The 24679-nt window shown below is 34.2% G+C and overlaps 2 protein-coding genes across 2 annotated transcripts; one reads left to right on the top strand and one right to left on the bottom strand.

The window, feature by feature from the left end:
• The first annotated feature begins 9520 nt into the window (after positions 1-9520).
• LOC141659097 (uncharacterized) lies at positions 9521-13582 on the top strand. Its single transcript, XM_074465847.1, has 6 exons — positions 9521-9717; positions 10904-11156; positions 11729-11765; positions 12600-12705; positions 12845-12955; positions 13324-13582. Exons 1-6 carry the CDS (start codon positions 9592-9594, stop codon positions 13438-13440), a joined length of 750 nt encoding a protein of 249 aa, XP_074321948.1. The 5' UTR covers positions 9521-9591; the 3' UTR covers positions 13441-13582.
• Positions 13583-14290: 708 nt separating this feature from the next.
• LOC141659096 (uncharacterized) lies at positions 14291-17262 on the bottom strand. Its single transcript, XM_074465846.1, has 5 exons — positions 16905-17262; positions 15908-16271; positions 15464-15534; positions 14738-14836; positions 14291-14658 (listed from the first exon to the last, which is right to left on the bottom strand). The coding sequence occupies exons 1-5, from the start codon at positions 17127-17129 to the stop codon at positions 14563-14565; spliced, it is 855 nt and encodes a 284-aa protein (XP_074321947.1). The 5' UTR covers positions 17130-17262; the 3' UTR covers positions 14291-14562.
• Positions 17263-24679: the final 7417 nt, after the last annotated feature.

Raw genomic sequence — 24679 nt, 5'->3', positions numbered from 1 at the left:
AATATCCTTATGGCTTCCAATCTAGCAACTGGTGCAAATGTTTCATCATAATCAATTCCCTCATGTTGAGAATATCCTTTTGCAACCAGCCTTGCTTTATATCTTGTAATTATTCTATCACTATCAGTTTTATTTCTGAACACCCACTTTGTACCAATGACAGATCTATTCTTTGGTCTTGGCACTAGGGTCCAGACTTTATTTCTTTCAAATTCATTTAACTCTTCCTGCATTGCTTGCACCCAATCAGCATCTTGAAGAGCTTCTTCCACTTTCTTTGGTTCAGTCTGAGAAAAAAAAGAATGATAGAGACATTCATTTGATGTTCTAGTTCTAATACCTGCTTCAGAGACTCCAATAATCAAGTCAGATGTATGTGCTTTAGTCCACTTTCTTGCAGATGGAAGGTGATCTCTAGAACTGGATGCTCCCCCATGATCCATGCTGTCTCCATCAACATTTTCTAATATTCCCCTGAAATTATGCTCTCTGAGTAGGATCCTTCCGAATTTGAGTTTCCAGAATTGTCAGAACTTGGCCCATCAGAACTTGGCCCATCAGAACTTGATGTATCAGAACTTGAAGAGCCTGTTCTAGGTTCTAATGCTTCTTGAGATGTGGTTGGATCTTCAATATGCTCCCCCTGCACAGGTGCATTTTCCTTTGGCCTAGTCACCACAGTTTTAATAACATCAGAGTTTAACCCATCAGAGTTTGCAGTATCAGGATTTAGACTATCAGAATTTACAGAATCAGAATTTAAAACTTCATTCTCAAATCTCAGCTGATCATGATCATTGAAATCTTCAAGTCCAGTAATCTTCTTATCATCAAAAGAGACATTGATAGATTCCATGACAACCCTTGTTCTTAAATTATAGACTGTGAAGGCTTTTGTGGAAAGTGGATATCCAACAAAAATTCCTTCATCAGCTTTTAGATCAAATTTGGATAGCTGTTCAGGATGAGTCTTAAGAACAAAACACTTGCATCCAAATACATGAAAGTTCTTCAGATTTGGCTTCTTTTTCTTCACCATCTCATATGGTGTCTTTCCATGCTTGTTGATAAGTGTTACATTCTGAGTAAAATAAGCAGTCTGCACAGCTTCAGCCTAAAAGTAGGTTGGTAACTTTGCTTCATCAAGCATAGTTCGTGCAGCTTCAATAAGAGTTCTATTCTTTCTTTCAACAACTCCATTTTGCTGTGGAGTTCCAGGAGCAGAGAATTCCTGCTTTATTCCATGGTCTTTGCAGAACTCTTCCATGATCAAATTCTTGAACTCAATGCCATTATCAATTCTTATAATTTTCACAGAGTATTTGACCAATTTACCCAGTTGTTTGATATGATCAATCAAGATAGATGCAGTTTCACTTTTTGTGTGCAAGAAATACACCCATGTGTATTTGGTAAACTCATCTACTATGACCATAACATATTTCTTCTTTGCAATAGACATGACATTCACTGGACCAAATAGATCAACATGTAGTAGGTGATAAGGCTCAAGAATTGAAGATTCAGTCTTGCTCTTGAATGCAGATTTTCTTTGTTTTGCATTTTAACATGAATCACAAAGGCCATCAAGAGCAAATATTGATTTTTGCAGTCCTCTCACAAGATCTTTCTTGACTAGTTCATTTATATTGTTAAAATTTAAATGAGAGAGTTTCTTGTGACAATCCCAGCTTTCTTCAATTGATGCTCTGCTTAATAGATAGATTGCAGAACCATCAGAACTTGTTGAAAGCTTGGCTTAATAAATGTTACCATGCCTGTATCCCTTTAGAACAACTTTGCCTGTAGATTTGCTTACAACTTCACAGTGTTCTTCAAAGAAATCCACATGATAACCTCTATCATAAATTTGACTAACACTCAGCAGATTGTGTTTAAGTCCTGAGACTAGAGCTACTTTTTCAATGATGACATTCCCAAGATTGATATTGCCATACTCTATAGTTTTTCCCATGTTGCCATCTCCATAAGAAACTCCTGGGCCATCTTTCTCCACAAAGTCTGATAGCAGGGCTTTATTTCCAGTCATATGTCCTGAACATCCACTGTCCAGAACTAGGATGTTTTTCCTGTTGCCCTACAATCACAAAAACCACTAATGATTAGTTTTAAGGACCCGAACTTGCTTGGATCCTTTGGCCTTATTAAGTTTGTTAGCATTTGCAGCGGATTTAACTTTAGAGTTTATGCTAACATTTTTCTTATCAGATTTTATAGTATCAGACTTTGCATCAGAACTTACACTAGAAGGAATAATGCTAACTTTCTTTAAAGAAGGTTCTATTTGATAATAATCATAGTACAAACTATGATATTCCTTACAAGTATAAATGGAATGCCATAAACTACCACAATGAAAAAAAGGATTTTGTGGTTTAAACCTAACAGTCTGACTCTTAACTCCTGATTTAGGAGGTAAAGAGTTTATATCCTTATTCTTCCTGCAAAAAGAAGCAAGATGGTTAGAGTTTCCACAGTTATAGAATTTCTTTCTAGGAGCATTAGGAACAGACTTATAATTATTGCTTTTATTCACACCTTCCTTTCCATTCCTATTTTTCCTAGGTGGCTTTACCTTGTTTACATTCTTAATCTCTTTCAGTTTATACTTAAGCTGCTTCTTTGTCATTAAGCCTATGTTAACTTCAGCTGGTTTATCCTGTTTTAATTTGTCAGAAGTTGACTCTGCCTTAACTTCTGTCTCAATATCTTTCATCTTTTCAGAATCAGACTTTACGGTTTTAGCTACAAACTTAACAGGATTTACCTTTGGTTTAGTAGTCTGTTTAACAATAATTGGCTTAATTTGTTCAGTTACTATTTCACTTTTATCATCTCCATAACCTAAGCCCTCTTTCCAGATGCCACTACTTAGCAAATTCTGAGTTGTTCTGCCAGAGTTAGTCCAAGTCCTGATAATCTCTCTTTCCTATTCTAACTCAGTTTTTAGAGATTGATTCAATTTTAACACTTTATCTCTAACATAAAAAGCATCATCTCTTTCTTTCTGAGTTTGATGGAACATAACTAACTCTTTTTCTAAATAGTCATTCCTTTTCTTAAAAGCCAGATTTTCAGAAGTTAACCTATCACATGTTAAAGTCTGATCTCTATAGCTAATGAATATGGTTTTAAAATAAGATCTCAACTCAGTAACATCATCAGTATGAAAATCATAAGTTGTTTGAGGTACCTTTAACTCAGCAGCATCAGAACTGCTATCAGCATTTGCCATCTAGGCATAGTTCACCTCATCTTCAGAATCTGAAGTGTATGTCCAGCTTTTCTTCTTTGTGACAAGGGCCTTGCCTTTGTCTCTCTTTCCTTTCTTGTATTCAGGAGATATGTGGCCTCTTTCACCACAATTGTAGCATTTAACATTTGAGTAGTCTCCTATGTCAGACTTTCCTTCTTTTCCTTCAGATTTTTTTAAACTCTTCTTATCAGAACTTCCACTTTTTCTAGAAACCTTCTTTTCCTTTCTGAATTTCTTGTAGACTATCTTTGTGATACCCTTCACCATAAGATTCAACATAAGAGCACACAATTTCATCATCTCTTCATCAGCATCCATCTCAGATAGACTTTCAGTTTCTGAATCCTCATATTTATCAGAACTTGATGAATCTGAATCAGACTTTGTGATGAGAGCCTTTCCTTTGCCTTTCTTTGAGACAACCACTTTGGGGAATTACTCCTCAGCCTTAAGAGCAACTGTCCTTGACTTTCTCTCATGCCTCTTGCTTCTTTGATCCATCCCAAGTTCATGAGTCTTGAGCATATCATAAATTTCATCAAGAGTAGTTTCATCAAGATCATAGTTGTCTCTTATAGTAGTGGACTTTAAATCCCAACTTTCAGGAAGAGCTAACAGTAATTTTAGATTTGAATCTTCAAGATCATATTCCTTGTCCACCGGTGACAGATCATTCAAGAGTTTGATAAACCTGTCATATAATCCAGTTAAAGACTCATCAGCTTCTGTGTCAAAGTGCTCATATTCTTGAGTGAGTATAGTCTTCCTGTTCTTCTTGATTGCATCAGTTCCCTGATACCTTGTTTCCAAAGCATCCCATATCTCCTTTGCAGTCTTGCAATTAATTACCCTATTTGACATGACATTATCAATGGCACTATGCAGCAAATGCCTTACCTTTGCATCCTTGGCAATAGATGAGATATCTTCTGCTGTATACTCACTTTTCTCCTTTGGTATGGTCTTTGCTGGCTGATCTGCAACTACAACAGAGAGCTTCGTTGGCTTATGTGATCCTTCATAAATTATGTCAAGGTATTTTGGTTCTGTAGCTTCCAGAAACATAGCCATCTTTACTTTCCATATGGGATACTTAGAAGGTCTCAGCATGGGAACCCTAATAGTCTCATATCGACTGTGGATTTGAGTCTTTGGAGTTTCTTCAGTTTTGGTGGGCTTGGTTGGAGTTTGTTCTTCTTTAGACATGATTGTTTTGGATCTTTACTATATGTGTGTTAACAGATAGGCTCTGATACCACTTATTAGGTCACACACACTGTAGAAGGGGGTTGAATACAGTGTATAATACAATCAAATCGAATTAAGAACACAAGTATGTAATAAAGAATAATCTTATTAATAAAACAGTATTGCAATGGAACTGTTCTCTCTCAGTGATGAACAATATCACTAAGAGCTGCTAGGGTTACAATAAATAATATTCTCGATAATGATAACACTTCTAGTGTAAACCCTATGCTGTGTTTATATACCATACAGTTACAAGATAATCTCTAATTGATATCGAATATAATTCTGTATCCTAAAATATATCAATTAGTTATCTTTTCCTCCAAGTCTTCTATTCTTCATAGAATTCTTCTCCATGCATATCTCTTCTTGTTTTAGTCTTGATCTTCTTTCCCTTCAATCAGCCGCCTTCCTTATCTGAAAGTCTTCTTAAATCCTGATATTATCTTCTGATGAATATTTTCTGATATCTTAAGTTCTGATTTCAGTATAAGTACTGATTTTCAGTTAAGTCCTGATTTGTCCTATTAGTCAAGATCTGAAAACTAAACACAAATCATTATTAGACATGACATCACAAATATATCTAACACCCTTTTCTTCACCATCACACAGTTCATGTGTGCTTCCTCCAATCAACTGTTCCTTGCAGTATTCACTGGATACCGACTCTGTAGATTCTCCATCTTCAAGATCTTGACTGTCTCCACTAAATGACTTAACCTTAAATTTGGAATTTCTTATGAATTTAATTTCACCATATTTAGAAGTCATCTCAAACATAGTTTGATCTTCTAATTTCTCAAGCTCTTCCAAAGTATAATAGTCATCTGTAGCTTCTTCATTTCCAGTCAGATTTGATCCACTTGTAGAAGCTTCTGAAGTCAGTGATCCTTCAACATTTTCTTCAGGAATTATGTATACCTCTGCTACAGGACAAGTTGATTCATTTATGGTCTTGTTCCTGTTGTTCACTGTCTCAGACCCATGTTTGACATTTATCTGCTTTTCCTCATCTTCATAGGTCTTCAACTTGTCATAAAGCTCATCCAATGACATTGTATTGAAATCCAATTCTTCTCTGTTGGATGACACTTTATTTTTCAAATGATTGGGCAAGGTAAGAATAAACTTTCTATTTATCTGTTTATGTGAGTATCTCTTCCCAAGTTTACTCATTTCATCCAGAAGTTGGGTGTACCTTCCAAGCAACTATTTGATACTTTCACCTGAAAGAGATTTAAACTCCTTGTACTCAGACGTCAAAAAATTCAATATGTTCTTGTCTTCAGTTCCCTCCACTATGGCTTCAATGGTTTCCAACATGTGTATAGCACTAACACAATCCTTAATCTGATGACGCATGTTGGAATCCATTGACTCAACTAAAATTGATCGAAGACTTGCATCCAAAGAAACTAATTCCTTATCCCTATCAGTCTATTCAGACGGATCCTTTGGGATAAACTCTTGAGGAACTCTACTGTCTGAATCTGTAATTGTAGAAATGTCCTTTCTTGGTACAAATGGACCACTCTCTAAAATTCTCTTGTAATCATGGTTAACTACTGAAATAAACAGAGTGATCTTTTTCTTCCACAATTTATAGCTGTTTTCACTGACATTGCTAAAGGAAGGAACCTTGATGCCATTAACTGTTCGAGTGCTTATACTTTCAGATCCGCGAAAATTCTGCAATACAATGTCTCAAAATACAATAACCCAAATAGTCAAAATTCACCAATACCAATCAATCAACCAATCCACAATAATCAAGAACACTACGACCATAAATTAATCCAAATCAGTTCTACACACCGAAAGCACTCCCAGACTCTGCAATAACCAAAACCAACACAGAACTTACTAATCTTACGGATCTGATCTATATATCGATCAGTAGGCTCTGATACCAATTGTTAGGTCCCAAAGGTACATACAGAGGAGGGTGAATGTATGTTCTTCATTTTTCGTTAATTAATTGCAGCGGAGAATAAAACTCGAAATAAACAAACAGAAGGAGATTCACAGAATAATTCTTGTTATTAAGAAATTAAACCGCAAAGGGTTGCTTACAACTCCAAATACAAATATTCGGATCAACAAATATAGAGAGAACCAAAAAATAATAACTATCAATCTAGGGTTCTATCAATCACTCTAAGAATTTAAAGCTCTTATCAAATAGTATTAGATACAATCAAAGAAGCTTTAAATAATTAGTGTTACAAGTTTGTAAGGCTTTAAATGGTGTGGAACAAATTGGACATTACCTCCCCTTGTCAAATGAAGCTGTCAAAGTGAGTTGAGATAAATTTTCAAGAGCTTCGCACTTTGTAAAAATGGAGGAGATGTAGATGCAATTGCTGCTGATTTGATTATATAGATTGGTAGGGTGGAGAGAGAAGAGGGACACGTGGCTAATTTTTGTTCATACAATTTGAATTTCCAGCTTTAAAATTGTATCCTGCAACCAGAAAATACAACATGCGATGCATTCTTTTATTTAACATGCGCTTTGCTAATTTTTGAATTAACCTGCGACCCTCATATTTTCTTCAACCTGCGCCTTGTTTTTTCTTTTAAATCAACAAGCTGCGCCTTGTAAAAAGACAACAACAATTTGATTTTATCAATTTAACCTGCGACGCACAGGGATTCTTGTACTGCCTAGCAATCTGCGACCCTGAATATAACAGTTTGGGTTGCTTTGTTTATTTCTGATTTGTACACCGAGTTTTACAAATAAAACAAAACAACAGGCTGTTTCTTTTCTTGTATTTCGTACAAACAAAAGGAATATGAGGTTTGTTTGTTTTTTATTCGAGCAAAACGCACAAGGCTGCCAGACGGTAGTTCCAGTCACGCGCGGAAGAAACAAGAGGAGGGTCCCTTGAGTGCACCACACGCGCGTATTATACCCGTACAAACCACTGTTAAGTCTTCTACCAAATTTAACCAACTTCGCTAGGAATCCTTGAGGTCTTCACACGGATTCTGATAACTGCTTCGAATGACTCCAACCTTATTCCTCCGATGTCTGAACATATTAATGAACTTCATACGGATCACTGTTGACGTCTTCTTCACTGCAGCTAACAAAACCTTTTGTGTATATACCCAATTAAACAATTTGTACTGATCCCAGTGGAACATAGATTATTTCAAAATCCTTGTTCTATGTTGAGTTATCCAAACCAGTGTTGTTGAATTATACATACAGCTTCAATCTTGCTCAACACATATTCTCCTAAAAGAAAGTAAAATAAAAATAATAAGAAAAATGAAAATTCTGGAACGTTCTTTAAAAGCCCAAGTAAAGTTGGGCCAAAGGAAAAGCCCATCAACAAAGCCTAGTAAAAAACCACAGATGAAAGGCCCAATCAAAAAATTGGGTCAATAATCAAAATCCTGACCCAATTTCGGTCAGGAATTCTGATTGAATGATCCTGATCGAAAATTGGACGAGCAGAAATTATTGGACCTTAATTCGGCCAGAAAATAATTTCATATTTAATCCTGACCGAATGTCAATCAGGAATTCTGATCCAATCGTCTTGACTGAATTTCGATCAGGAATTCTAATAGAAACACCCTTATCGAAACTAGTCATCAGCAGGAAATATGGGGCCTTAATTCGGTCAGAAGCACAAGGTCTACTCGAGGTCCTGATCGAATTCGGTTAGGATCCTGATCGAATCGTCCTGACCGAAAATATTTTCGACCAGACACTATGGGACCATAATTCGACCAGGATCCTGGTCGAATGGATTTCTGGTCGAAATTATATATATAAAAAAAAGATGGAAAATTTTATGGGAAATTCAGAAAAATAAGAATTTCTGAAATAAAATTTAGAAATTAAGGGAAAATTCCTGTAAATTAAGGAAATTTCCAGAAATTAAGGGAAAATTCTTGTAAATTAAGGAAAATTCCAGAAATTAAAGGAAAATTCCTGTAAATTAGGAAAATTCCAGAAATTAAGGGAAAATTTCATAAATTAAGGGAAAATTCTTGTAAATTAAGGAAAATTCCAAAAATTAAAAGAAAATTAAGGAAAATTCCAGAAATTAAGGGAAAATTCCTGTAAATTAAGGAAAAATACCAGAAAATTCCTGAAAATAGGAATAAGGTAAGAAAAATAATAGGGAGGTTCCAAAAATACCCTGAAGCCACGTACAAGGCAACTCGTTGTAAATTGTAGGTCGCTCCACACTTTACATAGAAAACGATATCTTGTAAGGGATTAAATGAACTTAACTTCCACGAAATATTTTTACGATTTCCTGGAAGTTGGGGGCAAATGATAGGGAGAAAATAAACCCTGGTTGCGCAACTAATATCGCATTAATTATGCCCGGGTTGGGCCGACAATAAATCCCATTATAAAGGGCCCAAAACCCTGAATATTTATTAATTTCGTAATTAATTAATATGAAAAAAAATAGTTGATAAGTAAAGTCCAAATAAGGAAACAAATTCTTGGTCCCAGAAATCTCATAGTATAAATATTCAATTTCCAGCATTATAGGACTCCAAAATCCACTCTAAATCTGAGGTTTGTTCACCAAGTCTCCTAACACTAATCTAATTCCAAGGCATTCTATGCCTATATAAGGGGTCTCACCCCAAAAATCAGAACTACATTTTTTGACTTGATCGTTGACAAACAGCAAGATACGTAGACATGTTGTTAAGGCAGATCGAGTCACGAGACATAAGAGCAGTCAAATCGAGTCTCGACTCTCACGAACCCTAACAATAAATACATCGTAAGTTTTCATTGAGTCACGAGACATAAGAGTAGTCAAATCGAGTGTCGAATCTCATGAATCCTAGCAATAAATACACCTTAAGTTTTTATCCATAACGGTAAATTCAGTGAGAGTTGAGTTTTGGGTAAGTGGGCTTACTTACTAGAGTGGGTATATACCGGTATGATTTAATGAAAGTTAGATAGGACAGATACAGACAATAAGTTAAAAAACTAGAAAGTAGTTGGAGTTATAGTTGGAGTTTGTGTTGTGTACAACAAGTGAGGGAAAGGGGGAAAGTGGGGGGCAATGGAGGAGGAGAAAGAGGAGGAAGAAGTAGAGCTGAGCAAGGTTGGAATCATGAAAGCCCTTCTCCAACGTGACCATCATCTCCCTTCTGCTCCTTCTTCTTCTCAAGACGAGAATCACTCTAAGGTAATTACATTCACTTGATCACTTTTTTTTTTTCAATCCGTGAAACAATTCTAGTTAGTTATGTTACCTGTAAATAGCACCAACATAGCTGCTATTCATAGACCCTTGACGTCAACACAGGACAACAAGTTGTAGTATAAGCTTGTAATGTAGGCGGGTCTCATCCCTCTGCCATAAGACGGCAGTACCATGATCCTGGACAGTGATGATTATACCTCAATGTGTCTCCCAAGTGCTTGATCATTACTCATTACTACCTTATTATACGCTAATGCATCTACTGCCAAACCACCTCTATTTCATCATTCAGATATGGTCCAAAACTCCAACTTTCTAAACACTTGATCTGAACTTTTCACTACTACTTAATTTGAGCGACTGGAAGATTTTCTATAAATACCAACCAGACATCTATTTTACCTCAACTTTGGGTATGGGTGTTAGAAATCCAAGACTCCTACTCTTAGTTTTTGTAAGATTGCGGATTCTTAGATGTAGATCTGAAATTCCATACAACACGGGTGCTTGGACTCGACATGTAAGCTTAACACAACCAAAACTTTTTATTGGATAATACATTGTACATTCATGTATAATAGTGTCTTCTACACATCGTACACACTTTATATATGTAAAATTTTATCACAAAAGATGTTATTAACTAGTCTATATATATTTTGTGTAGAGAGATATTAGTGTATTGAATTGTATGATCAATATGTGAGTATAGTAGTTTATTATATTTGTAGATTATTTATGATATTCCCAATTGTGCTGCAATTTATTCAGTTAGGTTTTGTTGTTAGAGTTTCTATTCTCTGTATAAGTCATGCAATAGCCACATATAATAGTTGACCTGGTTGTTGAGATATTATATGATATTGTGTTGAGTCTCTTTGTTTTTTATGGTTTGCGATTCAATATATTCTCTTTGATTCTTACCATTGTTGAGACCAATGACAACACTTTGTTGAGATCAATGACCACACTTAATATTCAAAGGTGAAGAGTTACTAGGGCACCGGCTAGTTCAAATCAAACTTCAAAGTACTTGTGGACAAATATGCATAATTTGATATTGATAAATGACATTATTGTAAAAGATTCTGTTTATATTTAAAGCTCACTGTGGTTTGGGTACCATAGAGTTTATCAAAATTGACTATCACATTTTATTTCTTATTAGGTAATAGACGATCTGATGATCCGCAGATTCTTACGAGCTCGTAATCAGGATATTGAGAAGGCCACTAATCTACTTATAAAGTATATTAAATGGAGAAAAGAATTCGTCCCTGGTGGCGCTATATCTGTATCGGACATCTCAAATCAACTTGCGGACAACAAACTTTTTATGCAAGGCCTGGATAAGATGGGACGACCAGTAGTTGTTTGCTATGGTGGCAGGCATAAGCCCACAAATTTAGACGAGTTCAAGCGTATGTATTCATATCTAACCTTTCCGTGTGTGTACATTATCGATTTCAATTCTTAATGTCTTGTAATCTTACTTTCTTATTACTAATTGCATTTCTGAATCTATGCAATACGTTCAAAGCTGTTTAATCTGGATGATAATTGCATTCCTATTTTCTTAGCAATATCTTAAGGACTTGATCACCAAAAACCAATGAAACATTACATTTTCCACACTTTGTAAACAATTTCATAAATCATATTTAGAAAAGATGAACTCCAAGAAAAATCGATCAAGTTGACCAAGCAATCACTTGCCATTAAATGTAAACCGATTGATTACTTGGGCTTCTCCGAGTTTTTAATTTCTTCCCTTTTTGCTATACGAGGAATAAGAAGAATATTGGTGACAACATTAAAATATGCAACTGATATTGTTAATACTCGAGTGTGACAGTCCCCTGAGATCTAAGCAGCAGATAACACTAAACCACTTTGCTGTATCATTTCACACCAGAAGCATTACATCTTGTAGTATACATGTCTTTCAAAATGAATTGTCAAACTAATTTTTTTTTCACTTGTTTCATTACAGGATTTGTGACTTACAGTCTTGATAAAATATGTTCAAGGTAATTATTTATCAGCGTTCCTTGGCTTATCCCACATGTTTCTCGTTACCTGTTACTATAAGGAGGTATTTTAATATGTATGAACATGAGTTGGGGTGTGTTTACAAACATAACATATACAAGATTCTTCTTGGAGTAATGGAAATACAAACACTAGTCACTTGTTTTGTTTTTCTTTGGATGTTGTCCTTTGATAATCTAATTTAGTAGAAGAGAGAAAGATGGCTGGCCATTTTCTGTCACATTGGCATTCTGTGGATTAACTTATTCTCAGATATTACAGTGCAAAAAACTTCGTTCCATTTTAAACCCTAATGATTCGCAATTTTCTCCACAAAATATTCTTCATTTAGAACTAGTGGATCTTGCATTTCGTATCACTTCCAGTGAACACTTGTTTTCATTTTTCGAGACTTCTTTTATAATAACAAATGGAAACACTTTTTGGAACTTGGGAAGCATTAATTTAGTAGAAGAGAGAAAGATGGCTAGCCATTTTCTGTCACATTGGCATTCTGTGGATTAACTTATTCTCAGATATTACAGTGCAAAAAACTTCGTTCCATTTTAAACTTTTAAACCCTAATGATTCGCAATTTTCTCCACAAAATATTCTTCATTTAGAACTAGTGGATCTTGCATTTCGTATCACTTCCAGTGAACACTTGTTTTCATTTTTCGAGACTTCTTTTATAATAACAAATGGAAACACTTTTTGGAACTTGGGAAGCATTAACCTCCTCTATTTCATTTGTCACTTTTAGTTACTTGAATTTTTTCTTGCATCTTTTTTATAATTTTATTTGAAAATATTTGGCCGACAAAACGTGTCAGAATGCCAAGTGGTCAGGAGAAGTTTGTTTGCATTGGAGACCTTGAAGGATGGGGATACTCTAGCAGCGACATTCGTGGATACTTAGCAGCTTTAACTATATTGCAGGTCATTTTTGTAATGCAATTATTTGCCAAATTCTGGGAATAGAAATTAAGTTTAAGAAAAAATATATGAATATCTAATTGCACAGGGGCATGAGGTCAAACATACTCGGAGATCTTATAATTTTTTATTTCATTGACAGGATTGTTACCCCGAGAGGCTGGGCAAATTAATAATAGTTCATGTTCCCTACATATTCATGACTGCGTGGAAGGCGGTTTACCCATTTATTGACAGCAAGACAAAAAAGAAGGTAATAATGTATTTTAGAATTACTATAATTAACACTGGTCCTTCACAGAGCTGTTGTCAGCGTTCAGTATTATTTTGCATAATAAGTATGTAAATGGCAAGGAGTTCATTTCCATTATACCTGATATGTTTGATATGAACTTGTAGCCCCCTGATTCAGATATCATTTCTTACAACCCTGTTTACTAAATTAAAAAAACAACCATAATTTATTCATAGTTTTCAAAAAAATGTCTTATTTACAAAGCCGAAATTTAGTGGCATACAAAATAAGCTCTGCTTATGCGTACTAGCATGTTCTGACTATTGAGTATATATTGTCATCAGTAGCTGGTTTTCTTACTTGTACTTATGCCTTATGGTGCTCAGATAATATTTGTTGATAACAAGAAGCTGACGTCAACTCTTCTGGATGATATTGATGAATGTCAACTTCCAGATGTCTATGGAGGTAAACTAAAATTGGTGCCCATCCAAGATTGTTGATATTGACAAAGTAGTCGTTTGTAATGTAAACTTCCTGAGTTGCTAGGATGCCCTTGATGCTGAACTGGTGTAAATTTTCATAGTATATCTCCATTTCACGGAATGACCGGTTATATTAAATATTTATTATTATCTTTTTCAATCACCTGCATTATATTATATATAGCCTAATTATATATTCAGTATCAACTTTTTGATGTAATAATAGCATAATAATGATCCAATTATTCAAATTATATCAAAATTTGAGCTTATACACCATCCGTGAAGTTTTACTTTGGAAAAAAAATCTTTTATGAACCATCCTTAAATATTTACAACATTGATAAATATGAAAATATAAGACTCGGCCTGTATGTCGTATGCTAGTATCTAGTAAAAATTTAGGCAAGAAAAATTACTTGTTTGTAATATATTTACCAACTATTTGAGAAGTAAATATCTTGCTCACTTTTCATTCGTCTTATTTTATTTACTTACATAATATATTGTTTTCCAATTAAACCTCTTCTCCCTGGAGGCTTTCTGGCATTTCCGGAATGCCTCTATCAATAGAGTACATTGAATGTATTATGTACAGAAATTGAAGTCAAACAAACCGAACAACATAAATTAAAGCTAACTTTTTCATTACTTCCCCTTATCGATCCCTCTGTTAGAGGTGTTATAAAAAATGTCTGTGTCTAAAGCACAACAAAATTAGAGCTAAGCTTTCAGTGCTCAATATTGAACTTGTATTGATTCAGTGCAGGGCAAGCTCAGACTTTTTATACAAACTCTAGGCCATGAAATGAAGGAACTAACAAAATGTAAAAACGCTGAAACATTATCAAAGGATAGACAGTGAATATATCATACAACATTGTAAGTTATATATAAAGCACCATCTTAATAAAAGAACATTCATGTGGGGGTACAAGGTACACCTATTTAACCTATTTACACTCCATGCATGACTCTGTAAAATTATATCAATCTCAATAGTAAACATGCACAAAGATCTTGTAGAGCGTTGATAAAGTCTGGGAATTACAAGATGTATAACATTACAGGAAAGCATCCTATAAATCTGATTAACAAATTAACTATACTTTCAGTCTTTTACCCTTTTATCAAGATTGTCTACATAAGTTTGCTGTTCAATTTCTCAATCAAAAGCTTTTTCTCCTCTTCTGGCAGAGAATTGAATATGAAGACCGACTTGTCACCAATATCATCCTTTAGTGGCAAACAAAATCTGTAAGAAATGGCATAAAATCTGTTTTTTAAGAACATCTGGAATAAATGAAGGATTTACCTTAATTGGCTGAGTGAACTTCCGTCCAGCAAACACCACAAAGAGCGCCATCCACAGACCAAGTAAAGTAGTCTTAAGTCCATCATCCATTAGACCTGTCTGTATTTCCAAAATAACCCATAGTCAGCATAGGAAGCATAGATGGTGCAATAATTTACCATCTCAGACTTCAAAAATAGATACATATTCTGTCTATTATGTTTCAGAACTAAATATATTCTTCATTTATGATAGACAAATAAATGGTGTTTATAATAATATCATGTGATTAACTCCAAGATGATTGAGGATTAGCAAAAGCACCATATAGGTTAAAAGGATAACTTGTTTACAAAGAACACATTGCAATTGAGCATCTCAAAGTCCGGAAGAGAGGAAAAACATTTTCCAATTCACAACTTAAATAATGAAGTACTGAGTTTAATGAAAACATTAGCAATTTCGTTAGTTCAAATCAAACAGCAATCATAACTGAATTCAACTGAAAATCTCAATGAATTTAAGGAGGTTTTATTCTGTGTTAATTATAAGAAACTGCTTGTGGTTCTGTTTTCTGTTACATGAGAGGTCTGGAATTACTCTAGCAGATAGGTCAAGGTTTTTGATCAAATTCCTATCAAAGTTTCCAAACTAATAAGCGTCAGTGTACAACTTCAACAAAGTAAATACTCATTATTTTAACAAATGTTCAAGAAATGGAAAGGTTAGTTGGGTACGGAAAATTACCAAGTGCCCTAAAAGAACTGCAGGAACTACAAATGTAAGAACTCCAGCTTCCAACTTCCCATAGCAAAGCCCTGGTCCATTAATAAAAGGAATCGGTATATTATTTGACATGATAAATTAACACTGGAGAGACCTAAACTAATATAGCCCCTGCATATTATACTAATTCTAAAGATCGCTCTTGATAATCATTATCTGAAACACTCAACCTGGCACCTGGTATAGAGCTGAATATTTTTTAAGAAACAACAGTAAAAACTGTGTTCATTTTTCATTTCAAGCTTCGTTAATAAATAACTGACCTCTATAGATATTATATTCAATAGTTGAGGAAAAAGTAGCCATCCATTTCATTTGTAGAAAAGAATCATACACCAATCATTATTTTAAATGTAAATATCAGAAATTACAAATCAAGCACACAACAAAGAATGAGCAAATTACCTTCCTTAAATACAAGCCCCGTGAATGCAGCAAAGAGTGGACCAATAAGCCAGACAGCAGTTGGGTGGTCGACTACATATTGTACCAAGTTCTGACCAGCTGGTTCAGCAAGGGTGAAACTGGTTGCTATCGATCCTAAAACACCAAGGCCCCATAATAGTTGAAGAGTGCGCTTAATCTCAGTTACATAGATGTGGATCAAAAGTAAGGATAGTCCTAACCCAACAGCACCAAGTGCATAGAAGAAATCAAAATTTGGTTTGATCAGATCCGTGAGGAAGGAATGGTCAGGCAGGAAAGCCGTGGAAGCGGCGAAGACAAAGGAGGCAGCAGCAGTCACCAAGCCTGATCTATATAAGATAACCTGCAGAGTATGGAAAAGGCTGAACAAGGAATACCTACTAATGCGTAACACTTCTTTTTTTTTTATATAAAAAAATGGATCGCTAAGATTAGAATTACAAAGTCTAACAGCTATTAAGCTTAACATATCAAAGATAATGCAGAATCTTATCTAAATTTTAAAAATCAAGCGTAACATAGAAAATAACCATATTTGTAACAATGAACTTGACATTTAATTTAATCCTAATATTTGTTAATATTTTGTTAGATTTTTATGTTTTTGCATAAAGAAGCCTAATTGTAGTAGAAATTAGAATTTAAATGAATTTTAATTCAGGATTTGTACAAATTCTCCATGTGTTAGGATGTCCCTATAAAACACCAAAGGGGTATTTGGTTCCCGGCTAATGAGCCTCTGTTAACGGGAATCAGAACCTCAATTCCATTTGTGTTTAGATCATTTATTAGAGAATATGGAACGGGAGATGGGTAAATCATACCCTCCCCACCCCTGGCATTCCATATAATTCACATTCCCATACACTTCATTTCCTTTATTTTATCCGATTTTCAATCACCATCCAAACGCCCCACAAGTAATTAGTATATGCTTTGTAATTGAGAAAAAAGAGGTAAGAGGAAGAGGGGGTACCTCGCGAACGTCGGAGGAATCAACAGACCAAGGACCATAGATACCTTTATAAAGCGTTTGTGAAGCGGAATCATCAGCAGCAGCCTGGCACTTCAACACTAATCGCTTTTTGTTCTTCTTCAATGGAGATATACAACAACAAGGCCTCCTCTGAGGCTGCTGGTATTGTGAGAGTGCTATTATATGTAATTTCGGAGACGCGAATATATTATGTATTGCCGCCATTCTTCCCCACTTCCTGATAATAAATATGATAATACTCTTACAATAACTGCCTAGCACCCCACCCCCGCAACCGCTTGTTTTAAGCTTAAGTTTGCTTTAATATCAGGCGGTAAAAATCGAGACGACCCGAAACCCCGACACGGAAAAGTACAAATTAAGGTTGAGGTTTTTTAGTTACGGGTCGGGTTTACATGTAATTTACCCGAAAAAATCGGGTCAATTTCGGGTTAAGCCGAAATACGTGAAATTAACCCGAAAATATATACATACATAATTTATATAACATCCACTACAGCTTGCTGCATATTTTGGTTATATGTTCTGGGCCAACCAGCCCAATAACATTTAAATGGCATCCGGTATGTACTCAAACCAAACCCTATCTAATTTGACACTTCAATCTTCTGTTCATATCTTCTCTCGTCTTCTTTTTCTGTTCTCACAATCTCACTTTCCAGTTGTCATCCCTTTTCCCACTTTCTAATATCCTATCTTATCTCTTTTAATTCAATCTTTTTTAACCGATATGCAAACATGTCAAAGTTATGATTTTATTATTAAACTAATGATGAATCAAGATCTAGTTTGTATATACAACGTGAATGTATGTATATGCGTGTATATAAGTTTTTGACTGCATTTTTCATTTTTATGTTCTTTCGGGAAGAAGATTATAGATGTACCGAATAGTTCTGGATAATTGGTGGGTTGAAGTACCGGATTTCTTTTCCTAATTTCTAGTTGCTTTGAAATTGAGACTGATTTGCCCTCTTTAACTCTGGATCGGGTTAGGTTGAATTATTGTTCGTGTCAGGTCGGGTTCGGGTTGAAACATTTCAACTCATTTCGGGTCATGTCGGGTTGGTGTAGACCAGTTAGAGTACGTTCAACCCGACCCATTACCCGAGATTGCCGCACCTAGCTTTAATGTTGATACGTGGGCAAATATATTCGACACGTTTAACATTTTTGTGTACCAATTAGTTAACACATATTTGTAACCAATCATTTTATTTCGTGTATAAAAATTAATAATTAAAAAATGAATAAATATATAAATATATTATATTTATGAATATAATTGTACCCACATATATATATTAAATATATATAATATCTTTTTAAATATATTTTTATGAATATATACGAATTATATGTATATATAAATATCTTATATATATTTAAATATTTATTAATAAATTTATTAATTTCGTGTACTTTCGTTTCGTGTACCCAAGGATAAACACATATCCGTACCCGTTTAGATTTCGTGTTTCATCGTGTCGTGTACTTTCGTTTTCGTGTATTGAAAAGCCTAACACATATCCATTTAACTCATGTCATTTATCGTATCGTATATCAAATTGTCAGCTCTAATTGTATAGGTGCCTCGTTTCATGGTTGTGGTTTGTCCAAACCTAATAACCCGCCCAAATCGCTCATATTTTTGGTTGATACAAATTAAAAATTATAAGAGTAGCGCTAGGAGTACAAAAATAACAAAAAAATGACAAAAAAACTGAATATTAAAGATTTTTTACAACAATGACAGTTTTTAAGAAATTGGCCAATTATGGTCGATTCTATACCTACCTGACGGATGCGTATTATAAGTATTTCTAGTCCCGTCCTTTCCACCTATGTACATATGTAACCTGTTGCAGCTTGCAAAGAATAAAGAACGAAGGAATACAAAAGGGAAAAGCAGGAGGGACATGGTCACATGAGTATGCTCCCAAGGTGTTTTTTCTTAACAGATTATATATAATATAGTAATAATAATACACATGTATTAAATGCATATTAAGTTCAATACTCCCATATCAAATGCGTGTTTTGTGCTATAAAATTTGAATTGCCTTGTTCTTGAATGCTCATTTCAAATTACTTCGATCCAGAATGTGTATACTGAATTACTCTCTTGGCATATGCGTATTTGATCAGCCTATTATTTGAAACAGGTCATTCGGGTATATTTTGTTCACGCTTTCGGTAACTTTTTCGACTTGCCAAAAATAACTCGTAAAATAATTTTAAAAGACACATGTCATATTTTAACTGGAGGATTTATATTAACATATGTGGGGTTCTTTACATTTATGAGAAAATAACTAATTAAAAATATACACCTCAGAAAATTTTGGAAAATTTTAAATTTTACATTTTATGATTTATTATGTTCATTTTTATTGAAAAAAATTATTTATAATTTAATTTTGTTATATATAAAAAATTAAATAAAAATTCCCCGACTCCTCGCGGGGATCCTGTTCCCCGTTCGAGACAGGGATCGGGGAGTAAAAATCCTCGTTCGGCAATCGGGGGCGAAAATAACACTCCATGACCTCAAAATGATCGATGGGAAAAGTAGCTATGTAATACTCATTCTCTTCCAACTTCCGAATGACTTTCTTTTAAGGTTCCTTGTTTTTCTGCTGAACAGGTTGTATAACTTGAGTCTGAAATTTACTTTCATCTTCAATTATTTTCTGATCATTAGCTATCAAGGCACTTTACACATCCACAACATGTTCTTGACTTAGCTTTAATGATTTTCTCTATATCTTCTCCAACTCATAGGTTTTAAGAATACCATGTAAACCTCCAAAGTCATTCTCCATAGATCTCTCCTTTCTCTTATTGTAGAGATTTTTTGCTCTAAATGGTCAGGAAAAGTAAGAAAGAATTTTATGTTGACCTCCTCAGCTTCATAGAACTTGTCATGCAGCTACAAGTCATTTATCAATTTGTTGAACCTTTAAAAAACTTCAGTAATGTTTTCTTTAGATTTATCCATGAAACCCTCATATTATAAGATCAGAATCTTTGGTTTGACCTCACTTCCTCAATACCTTCACACAGAATCATCCTGATGAACAATATCATATTTCTGTGCACTCATATTTCCAAGATCTAATCTATTTACTTTCAGATTTTGCTCTGATATCACTTGTTAGGTATGAAGTGCTACACGGGAGGGGGGTGAATGTATTTTCTTGATTTTCTTCATTTTAACTATCTTGGAAATCAAGTTATGTTTAGGCTGTGGAACTTAAACAACTAGATATGAATTTGTAGTGATAAATAATTCAATGTAAAAGAAACAAGCAATTATCAAAACTCATTTGATTTATATTAAATCAAATTAGTTGTGTTACAAATTTGTGTTCTTGAATAATAAGAACTCGACTACTTCTCTTGGAAGAATACAAGATTTCTAGATTTGTTTTGTTGCTTCTACACAAAGGACCCGTGACATGTTTTATAGTTCAAAATGCACAATTTACAAGAATTGCACTAAAATAGACTAACACACTTTCTAAAGCTAATTTGTCTATTTCTTTTTAAGTGCAACAAATACATATATATAAACTTGTAGGTCTGTGACCCTTCTTTGTCCAGTTAATATTAACCCTTGATCTTGCACTTCTGAAACTGCATTTATAAATTTTCCATTTCAGTGATAAAACAATTTGTTGCCCGATAATCTTGAATCTTCAAGTTGGTTGTGTTTTATAAATTGAGTTGTTATCGAGATCTACATTTCTGTAAAGAGATGTCTCATGTTGATATGCAGAATGACTTATCGATATCTCTAGTTCTCTATATGCAGCTTGGCTTGTCGACATCTCCACTTCTCTACAAGCAGTTTTGACTTGTCGACATCTCCATTTCTCTACATGCAGTTTTGACTTATCGACATCTCCACTTTTCTACATGTAGTTTTGATTTGTCGACATCTCTACATCTTTACATGACTTGGACTTCTCTACAAGTAGAATGACATCTTTACAAGTAAGATTGACTTCTCTACAAGTATAATGACATCACTATAAGTAGAGTGACTTCTCTTCAAGTTATTCTGACTTCTCGATAGACATCTCTGCACTTCTTGATCTGTGACTTGTCGATATGTGACTTTGAACAGTTTTCCAAAAACAACTTTATTCAATCCCAAGCTCCTACATTTGTCTTTGAGGCATGATCAGGCTTGATCTTCTTCCAGAGTTTATTCTTTATCTTGATGGTTGTTCATAGAAAAATCTCCCAGCCTAATCTCCTTAATATTTTTACAGACTCAAGAAATACAATTACAAGATACAAAATGATTATCATACAACTAAATCTTAGGGTTGTCAACGTGATTTAGTTTTGTTATGTAGATAATCATAACAAGTGGATGATTAAAGTAGACGATTCAAAAATGAGAAACTGATTCAAGTGGATGATTAAGCGAAAGATTCAAAATGAGAAAACTGATTAAACTGGCTAATTGGAGCAGTCAATTATGTTTTTTATTCTGGAAAACTCTCAATTTGAGTATCGTGATATTGGGGGGGGGGGATTAAGAGATATAGTAATATATTATAATATTGAAATATGAGAAGATGTTAAAAGAATGTCATAAATGAATTAGAATATTATATAAAGATGTGATCAGTATGATATTTTTTTAGATAATATTATACTTAATGATCAAGTTTTGTAATTTATATTAAAATATTATAAATGAGAATGTATAACCTTGAGAGTATATTTTATCATGATAACATCTATAGACTATGTTCTTTGGCTTCTTTGGCACTCAAAATAACAACGGTCTCTGTCCTGGCTTATTTTTTTCTAACCCGTATTGTAAGACACATAGCCGATTTGCTTTGTTATGCAAAATTTTATCCGCATGAATATCTATATAATTTTGTCCACCTCGTGCTCCACCAACAATATAATGTATCATATAACGACTCGTGTATTTTTGTGCGTAATTATGGAATGATTAATTTAAATAAAATATGTGTATTGGCTTTGAATGCTATGTGTTGTTTTATTATTATGTATGTGTGATTTTTGGTGTACTGGGTTGTCCTCGTAATTAATTATGGACTTGTCTTGAATTGTTTTCACTTTTAAAAGTGGATTTAATACAAGTCTATTTGTGTAAATATGTGGATTGTCTCTAAAATTGTTTTTATGACTTTATAATCTTAATATTTATTTTTGGGATTTTATAAATTTTAGAAATCAATATTTCATCAATTATTTAACCCTGCATGATTTTCTGATTGCATTTATTTGTAAAATCATTATTTAATTCCCGAATTCTTCAAAAATTATGAAACTCATATTTATTTAAGTTGAGAATATTCCGGGAATTTTAAAATTATTTTGGGAATTTTTGAGATTAATTTCACCCGTGCGTTGATTCGTTTATTTGTTAAAAGGGGGTATAAATTGCTTTTCAAAAATTGTTTTAAAATTTTGAAATTCATGTTTTATAAACTTCGGAATATTTATAACATTTTAATACTATTTTTGTAATTTTCTGAATTTATTTTAAGTGCAGCTCGGTTCGTTAATTGTGAAATCCAGGTATACTTCACATTTGGAAAGTTTATATTTATTTACGAAAATTTTTGTTTATTAATTTTTATTACTTCGATAACTTTAGTGTTTTAATTATATTGGTTTTGTCGAGTTTTCATTCGTAATTTGTTTGTTAAAAATTGAGTTAAAATTCAGTATCGGGAAGATTAGGGATACGTGTCCAATTCTTATAAAAAGAAAATGGACACGTATCAAAAATGTTGTAGGGGCGCGTGTCAAGATAGCATGGACTCTCCTTAGCTTCTTCTTCTATATCATTCGATCTCGGCTTTATCTCTCTTTTAAAAAAAATATCTCTCCATCTCTTCTCTCTTGCTCCTCCTCGTTCCTGATTTTTTCCCCAATTTCCTGTTTTTCGTTGCCTTGTTTCTGGTTTTCTCACCGCCGCGCCATGTCCTTTTCCGGCGACTTTCTTTCCGATGTGTCTCCGGTTTTACTACTCCGGCTTGGCCCTGTTGCTTTCCTTTATATATATATATATTCAGCGTGCATATATAATTCGTGTGTGTGTGTTTTCAGTTGTGGCTGTAGGCTGGTGGCGGTGTTGTTCCGTTTCCGGCCGCCTTTGCATTTTTCTGATTGTATCTGTGTGGTTGCGCGGGCATGTGCGCATGTGCTGTTGATTTTTTTTTTTAATTAATTTAAATATTTTCTGCAGGTTTTGATTAATATTTGTGATATTAATTATTCACGCGGAATTGTTTTAAGGAGTAATTGGCGAAGTTTCGCGTTGGAAACCCGAGAATTAATCGGGTACCCTCGAAATTTTGCCGCCGTCCGCGATGACTTTTTACGAGCGAACGGTGGACCGTGATGATATAATCTGAGTCCTACAATTATTAAAATAATTAATAAAATCAGTTATAAAATTTATTTTAAAGCGAAAAGTAGGATATGATTATTGGAAATGTGCTGGTGTGGGGATGGCAGATTGAATTGATTGTGATTTATTGTTGCTGTGGATTTGGTTTGAGACGTCGAAGTGTTTTGACGGGATAGTCCGATAAACAAAGGAGAAGCTGCCCGATTTCTGAGAAATCGAACTACGAAAATATAGGAGCGTTTCCAATGATTATCGAGACATAGAGCGAATATATATATATATATATATATATATATATGTTGATTCTACGTGGAACTTAATTGTATGTTGTGATGAAATATTTCTGCCGAAACCAATAACCCTAATTTTGTAAAGGGACAAGTATACGTATTTTCTGGAAACGAATACCGAATCGATTTTCGAGAACGTGAACCTTATTTGTTGTGTATGTTATTATAATACGAATAATTAGGAGTCGGGATTGTTATCGGTTGAGTAGGATTGGTATCGAGGATATGTCAAGCATAACTGGGTGTCTAACATATAGTATTTCGACCCTGTAGGTTCTAGTCGGGAAACCGAAAGTGGACGTTGGACTAAAGATAACCTAGTGGTTAGTCGACGAGCTAAGTAGAGTTTCAACAGAAAAACCTGAGTGTCGAAGTCGAATCCAATGTGATCTAGTGGTTGGACGTTAAAGCCTGAGCGGCAGAGTCGGCTCAGAATTGATCAGTAATAGTTGTAAAGCCCTGTAAGGCAAGTACGCCTAAACCTTTTTCGAAATGTAATGCAAATATTTCTAAATTCTCTCATGACATATTGTTAAGTATTCAAAATAACTCTGTTTTATATTGTAAGTACTTTGAATCCTTCAGCCTTGAACCTGAGCCACATCATTTGATATTTGAGTCATAAGCCTTATTCTTTGTAAACCATCCCTTGTTGATTTCCAGATACTAAACCACACAAATATGATACTACCCTCCAAATATATAACTACCAAACACCAAACACTGGAACAGAATTGTTTAAACATCCAGAAACTTTTATACTCAACCATACCTTATGACATCAAAGAACTAAATCTTGTAAAATCATTGTTCATCTAATACCCGATTCTCCTACAGGCTGAAGGCCATTTCTTATACATACTTTGATACCCCCTTGTGATACTCATGAAATTCATCATGCATTTATACAAATGTTTCATCACTGTTGATTATGATCTTGTTTTATTAAATTATATTATTTATCATATTGAATTGCTTTAGAATTGGATAGTTTACTTTATGTGGACCAGATTTGTGGTCAGACCAGATTCGTAGTCGAATTAGGCCAATGT

Source organism: Apium graveolens, chromosome 5, assembly GCF_009905375.1.
Source record: "Apium graveolens cultivar Ventura chromosome 5, ASM990537v1, whole genome shotgun sequence".
Lineage (NCBI taxonomy): Eukaryota > Viridiplantae > Streptophyta > Magnoliopsida > Apiales > Apiaceae > Apium > Apium graveolens.
This window is presented reverse-complemented; position numbering and strand designations above follow the sequence as displayed.